The sequence below is a fragment of the Pinus tabuliformis genome, chromosome 1_2 (genome assembly GCF_031772625.1).
Source record: "Pinus tabuliformis cultivar Carrire ecotype Pingquan chromosome 1_2, CPIR1, whole genome shotgun sequence".
Classification (NCBI taxonomy): domain Eukaryota; kingdom Viridiplantae; phylum Streptophyta; class Pinopsida; order Pinales; family Pinaceae; genus Pinus; species Pinus tabuliformis.
The window spans coordinates 604,704,592-604,717,111 of record NC_142298.1 but is presented as its reverse complement, the minus strand read 5'-3'; the positions used below and the strand labels follow the sequence as shown (position 1 = coordinate 604,717,111).

General features: G+C 33.6%; 1 protein-coding gene across 1 annotated transcript in view; it reads right to left on the bottom strand.

The window, feature by feature from the left end:
* Positions 1–7,719, bottom strand: part of LOC149207086 (KH domain-containing protein At4g18375-like) — a 73,449-nt gene extending 65,730 nt beyond the window's left edge. Inside the window, exon 1 of the mRNA XM_089397921.1 lies at positions 6,334–7,719. Coding sequence (XP_089254047.1) covers positions 6,334–7,719 — 1,386 coding nt within the window. The remainder of the gene's footprint in view (positions 1–6,333) is intronic.
* Between the last annotated feature and the right edge of the window lie 4,801 nt (positions 7,720–12,520).

The window sequence follows — 12,520 nt, the reverse complement described above, 5'->3', positions numbered from 1 at the left end:
ATTGTACCGAAATTATTATTTATTCTAAATTTGTACATGTTTAATTTGTGATTAATTTGATATACAAGTGCTTTGTCATTATTTTTATTGTAGTCGTGAAACCCTATCAAGTGGTTGGAGTTTTAAGAATGAGGAATTTACTGCCAGGAAAAAAACGTGGTAGTAAAATTGAAGACGAGGAGAAAGTTATGATCAATCCTCCTGCTCAGCGACAACAACATCATTTGAAGGGAAACCTTTGGAAAAGTTGGTGGAAAAATTTTGGTATTTATTCTCATTGAATGAACCTTTATACTCATAGTATTTTGTCTAATGCAACAAACCTGGTTATAATTTTCATGCCTATCGTCTCTACTTTATAGAGTCATGCTGTGTATTTATTGGCCTACTCATTGTTGAAGAACGTTTGAGTATCGAATTAACCATTTATTTTTACGATCTTCATGGGTCTAAATATAAGTTTTCAGATTTAAAGTCATCTCAATACACGTTTTTATATTTAGAATTCATTTAATAGTTGTTTTACAAATTCATGCTTGTTACAGTTTAGATTTGTTTAGCCAATCTATTTTCTTTGACAAGAACGAAGTAAATATTGATGATGTTAACTTGACTTTCTTACCTCTTCCATTGTGAAATTTCTATAGGTTTACACTCTTTTTTATTTACTGGTTTTAATTTTAATCTTTGATTAATTGAATTAAATTGATTTTTTATTATCAAAATTTTCATTGTTTTATATTTTTATTAGTTAAATTAATATTTTATATAACTATTAGTTAAATTAATATTTTATATAACTATTAGACATGGTTTTATAAGATATTTAACACCTAATATAGGTGAGATACATTTTTAATCTTTTAATTTTAAATAAACTAGTTCTTGCAAAATATGATTATTGTATATCAAACACAATTAACACCGAATATAGGTGATATGCATTTTTAATCTTTTAAGTTTTAAATTAATAACTAGTTCTTGCTATATATGATTATTGTATATCAAACAGAATTAAAGATTTCATAAAGACAAAGGTTTCATTATGTTTGAAGGTTTCATTATGTTTGAAGATTTCATTATTATTGATTCAAAGCTTTTTGTGCAAATGTCAATGCATTACATAAAATAATTAGAAAAGTGGATGAGAAGGATGAGAAACATTCATCTAGAAAAAAAAAATTAAGTAGGCAATAATATTACTATTAGTAGCATGAATATGCACTTCCATGTTTATATTTTAAACAATATTAGAATACATGTTTACATCAGTAGATGTGTTTCATCATATATGAGATATGGTATTATGCTTACAAGTAAACAATGTATTATTCTATTAGCCTTATTAGCTTCACCTTATTACATATTAATTGAAATTCGATTCAGAACCATATAAACCTAAAGAACATGATTTAGTTGCCATTGAATTTTTTTTTACGAGATTGGTTCCTATTTAATGGGCGATAGATTCTTTTAAAATTGCCCCACCAAAACTATAATTCTCAACAAAATCTCATTAATGATGGCATTTGAGAACTATGAATGATACTTAAAAGCTAATCATCCATACCCTACTTCAATATTTTTAGTTTGAGAGTGCATTAAACAATAACATTGATTATAATGAAGAATTTATTATATGAACGTGTAAAAAAAAAAAAAAACCCTACATTATGTAGAATAGAGTGTAATAAAAACAGAGGAGTTAACTAATGGAGAAATATATAAGAGAAACATAACTCAAGTAAGAACATGGTAAATGTTGCAACTTATAACTATGAGTCAACTTTCATGGCTATCATGAATAGGTTCAGTTTTTAAGATTGATAAGATAGCAGAAGAACTAATCATATGCCTCTCTCTCTCTCTCTCTCTCTCTCTCTCTCTCTCTCTCTCTCTCTCTCTCTATATATATATATATATATATATATATATATATATATATATATATATATATATATATATTTCAAAAGAAATCTTTTGGGGCTTTCTAAATTTAGGAATGTCAGGAATCATGATAATTGTAATCTAAAATTTTAGTTTCGGATATCAAAACAATCTAAAGAATGAGGGAACAAGCATGGTCACTAACCTTTCAGGGAAAAGTATGTGTGTGGTAATAGGTAACTATGTGATGTAGAAGAAATTACAATTTAAAAACCCTTATCAAACCCACAAAGTGTTAGTGAGTTAGGAAAAATGTGAAGATCATTTATTGAGATAACAAAATAAAAAAACATTTTTTGACTCTCTAATTAAAGAGTGAGAGTGATAATAGTATGTTGGTTGTGCTTGGGGACAAAAGAAAAGCTAGAAAGCACATAGATGTATGTTAAAAAATATTTTATGTGATGATAACATTACACAACCTTGTATTATGGTGGAATTGACCAAGGCTAAAATTTAGAGTGGAAACAATAACGTGACAACCTAGCTGGTTGGTTGAGTCCATGGAAATAAAGAATAACAAAAATCGTTTAAGGGATTTAACTTAACGCGATAACGTGTAAAGTGTTGAGTCATAGGTATACGTGCATGTGTGTACATGTGTATAGGTTCATTGTTGCGTGATGAAATGTGTATGTGGCGTTGTGAGTAGATAACTTCAAAGAAAAAACAATGAACCCTGAAAAGAATGAGCAACCATTGATTGGTTTAGCTCTGATGGATGGAATGGCCATGATATCTATATACAGTTATAAATTGGTATTGTTTACTCAATGGAAATTTCACTAACTAATTTACTTATAGTCTTATGCATATGGAAAAGAGTTGAGCTATCCTAAAATAAAAATAACCAGGAGAGTTGTTTAATTGATGGAAGTTAACTAAAGACTGATCTGGGTTAATGTCAAGGGATAAATAGGTAAACATAAATTGGGTTCCTGGACCAACCTAGAGAAAAAACAAAAGGTTATGGACAAGTGTTGTATCTATAAATATGAAGAGAAAACTCTAAGCCTAGTTTTTTGCAGTTGTCTCAATGTGCATATGAGTGTAGGAGGCAAGAAACCATACAGTTGTACATAGAAGAAAACTACATATAACCCTCACTAATAACTTTCAATGTTGAACGACAAAGGGCCAAAATTAAAAAAAAAAATGTTGCAATGTGATCTCATGGTTTTCACTAAAGGAGAATAACAAAGAAGCCCAAGATGGGCCTAGCTACCTCTTATTGGAAAAAATAGGCAACAATGTAGACACCTTGAAAATGGTGGGAAAAATGAGGTTGTCATAAACTTTACTCATGCAATACTAATGCATATGCAAAATATAAAATCAAGATAAAAGAATAACAATGCTACCCAATGTAAGAACAATAAACAATTTCTAAAATATTATTGCCACTATGTAATTAGTGCAGATGGAATTGGTATTTCCATGGTCTAAAATTATAGTGGAACTATGTAGTGGAGTCCACATCATTTGGCATGGGTAATCAATAAAAAAATAATTTGTTGTTGTTGATGTACTTATCATAATGTTGCTAACTCATGTTATGTGTAGACTCTTAACCCTTGTTGGGCTAAGATGCATGTTGATGACCCTTTTTGGGTACATAGAATCCAACTAATGGTTCCTGGTTAACATGGATGATAACGTGTTGTAAATGGAGTGTAGAATTTGAAAAGCAGTGAGCTTTACCCTAGAAACTGACCATCCTTCGAAACAAAGTGCAACACTTTTGGGCATGTACAGACCATTGAGAAGATGAAGGATAAAATGGAGGATCCTTTCTCTATGAGATTCAAAAGAAGAATGGAATCTAAAACACTGATGATAGTGTCCCTTTTAAGGGGAGGGGATATGTAATATCCCCAATAAATTTAATAACTTTTAAACTTTGGTTGAAAATGTTAGTGAATAAATAAATAAAAATGACATGTGATGAAATATTATTTTATTTCTATTTTCAAAAGAAATAAATGAAGTGAGAAATTAATTTTAGAAATGTGTTAAGGATTGATAGGGTAAGACATAACTTAAACTAACAGGAGACAATTGGGAAGTAGTTACACTGCAAGGAGTAGAAAGGAAAAGTGGCTAGAGAAGAATGCCACAATTTTTCCTAGGGAGAAGAGAATGTTGTGGGAGAAAAAGACAATGATTCTCAATTGAAATATTGTGGGAGATAACAATAAGATTTTGGATGGAACCAGTGGGAGATAAACACTACTTCTAACCAAGATAAGTCGGTAGGACGTTGATCAAGGGGTCTAAGGGAGAAAGAACAAAATCCCTTTGCAAGAAGACGCTTTCGTGAAAGAATTTTTCCTATCAGGGAGAGAAGAGCTCAGGGATAGTCAGTGGAAAAACTGACTTAAGGTTCAGATGACTGTAATAGTTTTTCTCACATTTCTAGAAGGTATGGATAATGCTCCGTAGATTTTTTTGGCTAAGAATGTCCTATTAATGTAGTAACTCAATTTCCAGAAAGTATGGATAATGTTATATAGATTTGTTTGGCTAAGAATGTCCTATTAATGTAGTAACTCAATTTCCAAAGAGTATGGATAACATTATATAGATTTTTTTGGCTAAGAATGTCATATTAATGTAGTAGCTAAGTTTGAACATGAATCAGATACAAAATAAGGAGTGGTTTTGAGGAAAAGAACTAATCACTCTCTTAGTAGGATAAAGTAACTATAGCCATTATCGATCCAGCCCTAGTAAGATATTTTGAATTATAGAAGTAATGGTTGAGGAAAAATAGAAAATGAAAATCTTGTTGTTAGATGTAAGAGTTGTAGAATGTATTAAAGAAAATCTCTTTTTGTATTAGTACAATTGATTGAAAAATATAATATTATCATATAGTAGCTTATTGTTATAAGAATAGCCCAAAATATCAACAAGACATTGGGTTGGATACTACATTAGGAGTTGCCTTAACATCAGTCCCAAAAGCTACAACAATAGGGTTAGGAGAACCCATAACAGGTTCTCCTTGCCCACTGTTTAGAAAAAAATTATAAAAAAGAAAAGAAAAATGATGTATTTTTTACTGATAGGCAATAGAAAATATCCTTTATAAAATAAAATAAAGGATACTTTTCCTTATTTTGATATCATGTTACATGAGTGCGAATAAAAAATAAACACAATAATTATGTGGGTCATTACAAAGAGAAACATAATGATTTTCAGAGGTAAGAGAAACTACAACTGTATTTTTGGAGAATAATATTAATTTACAACAACATTTTCTTATTATCACACAACCAAACTAAAGGAAAACAAGAGTTGTATTTTCGCAGGGTTTGAATAGGACCAAGCAAAAGAGGAATAATGTGTTCAAGCCCTAAATCAATACAATATAAAATGAAAAACTATAAATGACCTTTTTGTAATTCATTTACATGAGAAAACACCAATAAAATTCTTTACATTCAATAATGGTTCAACTGGTGTGTCATACTACCACCAGAGATTGGGAAAACTTAGAAAAAAAGGATTGTTCATAGAAAATTTTGAGGAAGCAGACATAAACTACTACGGTTCTTTGTTTCCTTTATATTGAGAGTAAAAAATAGATAGTTGATTAACCACTGAGCTATTCAGTCATACTGGTGAAAGGAAGTTTCCTTGCCAAAATAGAGAAACCAAATTTGGTATATATAGATATAAACTAAGCTAAGAACTCGTTTAGTAACTAATGCCTCATCAAAATATGTTTTAATTAACAACAGATAACCAGAACAGGAAAGATGCATGAACAAAAATTAACAATTTTACAGAACACCACCAACCATGTAAAAAGACTACATTATAATCCAAAGATTTTTTTTTACGTTCCATGGATAGCTACAGTATGTCGAAAGGGACAACTTAAGAATTAAAGACAGTAGTTATTAAAAAGTACCCATTCCTTTTAAACATATTGTAGTCAAATTTCATGGCCAACTCAAGTCGCAAGCCCCTATAACAAAAGGAGAATCAAGGGTTAAACATTAAGTGTTAGACCTTTATGATAAATAGTACCAATTCAGAGAATACTTTGGATCACCTTTTAAATTTAGAAACAAAGGCTTGTCAATCAACAAGCGTAGACCTGGAAAGAGAAGCAATGTGAAAAATTAAAAGCATGGGAAAATTGGAAAGTCTAAGTCACCGAAAAGAAGTAAACCAAGTAAGAATGGACTCTTACACATTGCGTTAAGTTAGGCTCCACGGTCTTGTAACAGCATGGAATTGAGATGAAATTAGTCAATTGAAGAAACCCCAAGAAGAATGAGAACCATGAAACTTCTTTTTGAAAACGTTTTCCCTCATCCTCTTTGTAATTTGGATGAGTGCATCTCTAGCAACACTTGGCTCTCCAGTAACCTGAACCAGCTCCTCATTTTGGGAGGCGCATTTGGGTCGCTCCTCTTTGCGAAATATGCGAATATTTGCTCCAGTGTGCTTCCGCATCTCACTGATGATGTTGCCACCTTTACCAAGAAGGCAACCAATGTGCTTTGACGGAACAAGAAGCCTTGTACAAATGCTACCTTCATCATTGTCATTGTCACTACTAGTCTTTCCTTGCAATTGGAGGACTGCCTCAAGCGTAGGTGAAACCCCATCAATAGCCAACTCTGTTGAAGAAACTACAATTACACGTTCATCTGAATCTGATTGTGCGTCTTCAACCTTAATACTTGCTCCTGTGTCTTTCCTCATGCTTTTGATGATATTGCCGCCCTTACCAATCACACCTCCAATTTTTTCATTTGGGCATACTATTCGAATACAAAACTCCTCCGGACTTTTCTCAATAGCAAACTTCCCAGATTTTGGAGCAATGGGAAGAGCAGGGTTATAACTAAGAGACCATGAACTTCGAGCAGCTTCACTTCCATATCCTCCCAGTGCTGGTAAATGGCCGAAGCCATAAGTACCATTTACTCTTGGAGCACCTGAATTGTGATGAGCAAACAGTGAATCTCCTTGCGGAACATAATTTGGCGGAGTAAATAATGCAGGCACACCAGAAGGGACGAGTGAGCTTGGGTTCGTTGCAGATAAAATATCACTCCAAGGAATTTGTTCTTTAGGTGGGTGTTTATACAGAAAAGCTGAAACTGCATACAGTGCTTTCTTGACAGTGGTTGCATCTCCAGATATGACAACAAGTTCACCAAAATTAAAAGCACAGCCTGGCAACTCATCTTTTGGGCGTATCTGAATTTTTGCCCCCGATTCGCTTCTTAACTTTTGAATGTTATTTCCACCTTTTCCAATTAAACCTCCAATTTGGCTATTAGCAGCCAGCAACCGAGCAATGTGTTGTCTCTCTCTGTCGACGTCATTATCAGTGCCAGAAGATTGTTGGACAATAAGAGAGTGCACTCTAAGAAGAGCATCCTGAGCAGGACACACAGGTTCAACTTCATTCTCATTGCAATCCTCGCCATCTTGCTCCTTGCGGTTGGTTGACGGGGAGCTGAAGATTACTATGACGCGCTCATCAACGCCTGTAACAGTATCTGTAACTTTGATGTTCGAACGCGTCTGCTGCCTCAGAGATTTTATAACTTTACCAGCCTTTCCTATAACACTTCCCACCACATTAACATGACATAATATGCGATACACAGTACTGTCAGCGCCAGGCAAAGCTCGCTCTCTACCGGTGCCAGAGTTCAGCCTCTTATTTCCATGATTGTTCTCTGGAACCTCATTTTCCCTGCGTGCTCGCTTTCCAATGGCAGCGTAAAACCCGTCCATTGCAGGCAATCCTTTCACTTTTACAGATGAGATGTCTCCCTCTTTTAACCAAAAAGAGCTGAGCCACGACAAATTGTTCGTGTACATGAATCCTATCTGTCTTCGTAAGTCTCCCGCACCCTCCCGTCAAGGCCACTGATTTGCCGACAACTTGTTCACCCGGTACCGTTGTCTTAAGACCGACGTGTGTAAGTTTGGTTTCCGCTTCAATAATAGTATCATATTTTCATATTCTTATATCAATATTACTAGCAATTGTCCCAAAAGGTACAAAGAGAGGCCGATAGGATTATTAAATTGGAATTGTTGAATTTTTTTAAAAGAGATATCGGTTCAATCAGCCTAGTCGCCTACACTGCCACAACTCTTCTCGGTAAACCCTGACAGCGATTCTGCTTTTGTGAAAAATTAAAATTTGCACCAGTAAACGTCACACATATACCTATACAACTGGATTGTTGATTGATATCTTTGGACGTTGAATAATTTAAGGTAAATCTATTCGCTATTATGCATTTGTGGAAAAATGAAAATTTGCACCAGTAAGCATCACAAATATATACAGTTGGATTGTTGATTCATACCTTTGGACATGCTCGATTAATGAATAATTTAGGGTATAATATATTACGTAAACAAAGGATCAAAGGGGGAAGGGGTGGGGTTTGTCACTTGTGTACTGGATCAAGCCTCTCAGATTCATGGGAGAAACGAAGGAAGAATCCCTGCCCAAAACCTCCTTTGCAATCATCCACTGTACCCTCTCAGTTGGATTAAATTTGTCCCAGTAAACATATTCCTTAGGATCCTTGCAGATTGAGCACCCTAGATCCAACCCACAGCCTACATGGCCATTGTATGGACCATCTCCATAGAAAACTTGTTGACCCACCCCGTACCTCCTAGTCTTCGTCATCCAAAATGAGGTCTAGTCTGCAGCACCCTAGGCCGATGGCCTAGGCTGCCCTGGTTCGAGTCCTCCTGCCGACGGAACCCTCCTCGCTCTCTTTTTCACATCCCCCCTCAGGTGAGAAAGGATCCATAACCCTATATAATCTTATTAATGAATATTATTATATATAATATTATATTAATATTAAGGTTTAATCCTATTCATATTACCAAGAATAATTTAAGAGAGTCATAAACTAAGCAATATGGGGATTAACAAAAAAAATTAATTAATTAATCTATAAATAAATAAAAATAATTTTTTAGGAAGAAAGTGTAGGAATCTAGCATCTGTTGATACTCCAGCCGTCATCTCTATTTAAATTAACAAGTCTTTTTTTCAATTTCTAAGGCCTCTCTAAATTTACGATAATGAAAATGGTCAATCCTCGCAATGACTTTAGCCTCTTCAATGGAGATGTGATGATTGGTTTTTTCCGCATGCTCTACCAAAGCGGAGGAGCGAGACCTTCCATGCCTGATGTCGGCAGCATGTTCACAAATCCTTTGGTTAATGGATCGACCGGTCTCACCAATATAAGGAGCTCGACAAGAATAGGGAATGATATAAACACCCTTCTAATCCTTGGGGTTAATCGGGTCCTTAACAAAATGAAGAGAACTTCATATAGTGTTAAGAGGTCTAAAAGAAGAATGAATCTTATGCTTCCTCAAGATCCTAGCGATTTTATCCGTGGTCCCTAGAATAAAGGGAAGATGAACACTAAAAGACCAATCCTTGGGGTCAATCTTACTCTTAGGACCCTTTTCAGCATTTTGAAAAGCCTTAAGACCTTGAGACCTACTATAACCATTCTTATTAAAAACTTCCAGGAGGTCAGTTTTCTCATCTTCAAGGTGATTTTCGTCATAAACTTGCAACGCCCACCGAAGTAGCTAAGGTGTTGAGAACGCCTATCTTTTGAGCAGGAAAATGATGGGAGCTAGCATGGACTTAAATTGAATTTAGTTATTTTAGAGATGTTACAATGTTTAACATTTTGACTTAGTCAAATTAAAATTAAAATATAAAATATAAAATTTTCCAACCCATGGTTTTTCCTTATTATATTTTTAATCCATGATTTTTTCCCATGGTATTTTTCTCTAATGTGAATTATTTAAAGGTTAATATTTAAACTAATCTAAATTCATTTTAACTCTACATCTACCAAATGCCAAAAAAGTCAAATCTCTTTTCACACTTAAAAAATCAATACCTCAAAAAAAAAGTCCCTCTTAAACATAATAAACTTACAACTAAAAATAAATCTAAACTAATTTTTAAATTTAAAATTTAAAATTTATATTTCAATTAAATTATAAAAATAAATTAATAATACATTGCATTTAAAAAATAAAAATAAAAATAAAAATCCTCAAAAATCTTTGCTTTTCTGAGCTTTTTTCTTTCGATCTTTGATTTTTATGATTTTTTCGTGCTTTCTTGATTTTTTTTGCATAGAATCTTTTTTGAGCTTTTGTGCTTTCTTGAATTTCCGTGCTTTCTTGATTTTCCATTGTTTTGTTTTCTGGTTCAGATCAACGGTTGAAAGTGTTTCATCTGATCTAACGGATCAGAGTAAAAGTGTTGACGAAAAGTTGATGCATAGGAAAGGCCTATCGGCCTAAATATAAGAGGAAGAAGAGTTCACGAATGGGTTACAATAAGGGAACGATAAAATATTTGTGTGGGTTTTGTCTTCACGACGTTAAAGGGTCAAATTTCATGGGAGAGGTAGAAATTGAATATTTCTCAAGTTTGTTAGTTAAATTTATTTATTATTGAATTTGTATTAATTATGTTTTGATTATAAATATTTGTCTAAAATATTAAATAAACAAATTTTTATTTCTGTGATATAAGAAAGATAATTTTGCACCCACTCATTTTGAACACATTTTCTTTTCCTCGACTCAGCTCAACATATTAATGATCATTTCTTTTTATGACCAATGATGACTACCATCTTTTGAGATTCGTAGAGTGGGAAGGCATCTCCCATCCATGACGGAGCCTAGGACTTCATCTTGTGAGGTGGACTAGACATATTTGGGTAAGCTCTTATCCAAGTTGTTGGAGTCACTCCAAGGGTTGCCGGCAAACTTGAACCATAGAGGATTTGTAATGTTCTCTTATGTAAACATTTAGTCTAAGTCAAATAAAACACACACACACATATATAGAGCTGGATGCATCTTAACTTTGAACCTATCAAGCACTGGGAGGGATCAAATCTCTAGATGTGCAAAGCTTTCCTCAGGTTTTCCCTTCAAAAAAGATGTTTTCATCTTATATATTTTATCCTCTCAAAGCTTGATAGATCCAAAGTTAAGATGGATCTAGGTTGATTATATTGGTAGGAATGCCAATTTTGGAATAGGGCTTCAAGAATTTTTTTTTTTCATAAAAAATTATTGGATAGATGGTAGGGATTTAATTTTGAAAATTAAAAGTCAATAAAAAGAAATAGAAAAACCCATGGCTATATATATATATATATTCAAAGCTCATGGAAGTGTTACAAAATTTTCATGTTATAGGAGAATCTCTCTATTGTTAGATACATAGATATCAAGATTCCTTTGTATTTTGAGTCCAAACTTAAAAAATTTCCTATAGAGGATAAACTACACACCATAAAAGAAATAGATAACACATAACATGGAGAGAAGGAAAGCAAGGTCTGCATGGGTGGAACTATGTTTTTCCAATGGCCCAAAAACCAAAATTCTCTCTTAGACTAAACTTATGGATATGATAAGAACCAAAAGTATAATTTAATATAGATAAAACATCAATGAGGGGGACAAGATGGTAAACAATCATAAGCATCCAATTGATCTATTAGGATGATCACAATTGATGTAGAGGATCTATTCAAGAAGTCATCTTTCTAATTCATTATATACTGATGTTAAGTAACAACAACTGCAATTGGGTTAGCAATGCTACAAACCTTTTGCTCCAGAGAGTTAATATTTTGCTTGAGTTTTATTAAAATTCTCAAAGCCATGTCCATATCCTTTCCCAGAGAGCTCTCTATTGATACCAATATTCCTAGGACCACATTTAGTTTGAATCACAACCCTTCAATGGTTGTTTCGTATTTTCGGAGGGAGATACGAGTTGGTCATAACTCCCAAAAATCCATGATTATTATTGTAGCAGGGGAGAAGACAAGAGAAACTACCAGTAGGCTAATATCAAGTTCAATTATCCATGCAGAGCACTAAGATAAACCATCAGTTAAAGTAATAACCAAATGCTTGGTTCAAAAGTCTAGGGATCCACCATTTGATCGTGTTCCCATTTAACATGAAACCACTCGAATTTGCATGCGAAGTGGAAGACTTACTCCCAAATTTGTTTTATTGTGGGTTTCAATCCTATGTGTTTTATTGTTGAACATGATTAACGAGTTTGGTTACAGAGGTTTTCATAGGAAAATGCCTTTAAGAAGAACATATTCTTCTGCTATGTGGTTGGTTTTCATCCTGAATTTACAAGCGAGCCTTCCTTCATTTACTCTTACAATGAAAAAATAACTCCCTCACCCCCCCACCCCCGCCTACCTCCCTTGGATTTCCTTTCGAGTCTCCATCAAAGAATCAAACATAGGATCCTTGCATTGTCCACCATTTATGGAACTCCTTTGAGTCTAATTGAAGTTGCAAGCATGAGTTTATGGAAAATTTCATATTTTTTTCTCTTTAGAATTGTCCAAGTCGATGGAAGTAGACCACCCTGCCTTCTTTGATTCATCTAATTGGGAATCTGGTTGGCATGAGAAATTATGGTAAAAGAATCTGTGGGGAGAAAATTCAGTCCCTTGCATAAACTATTTTG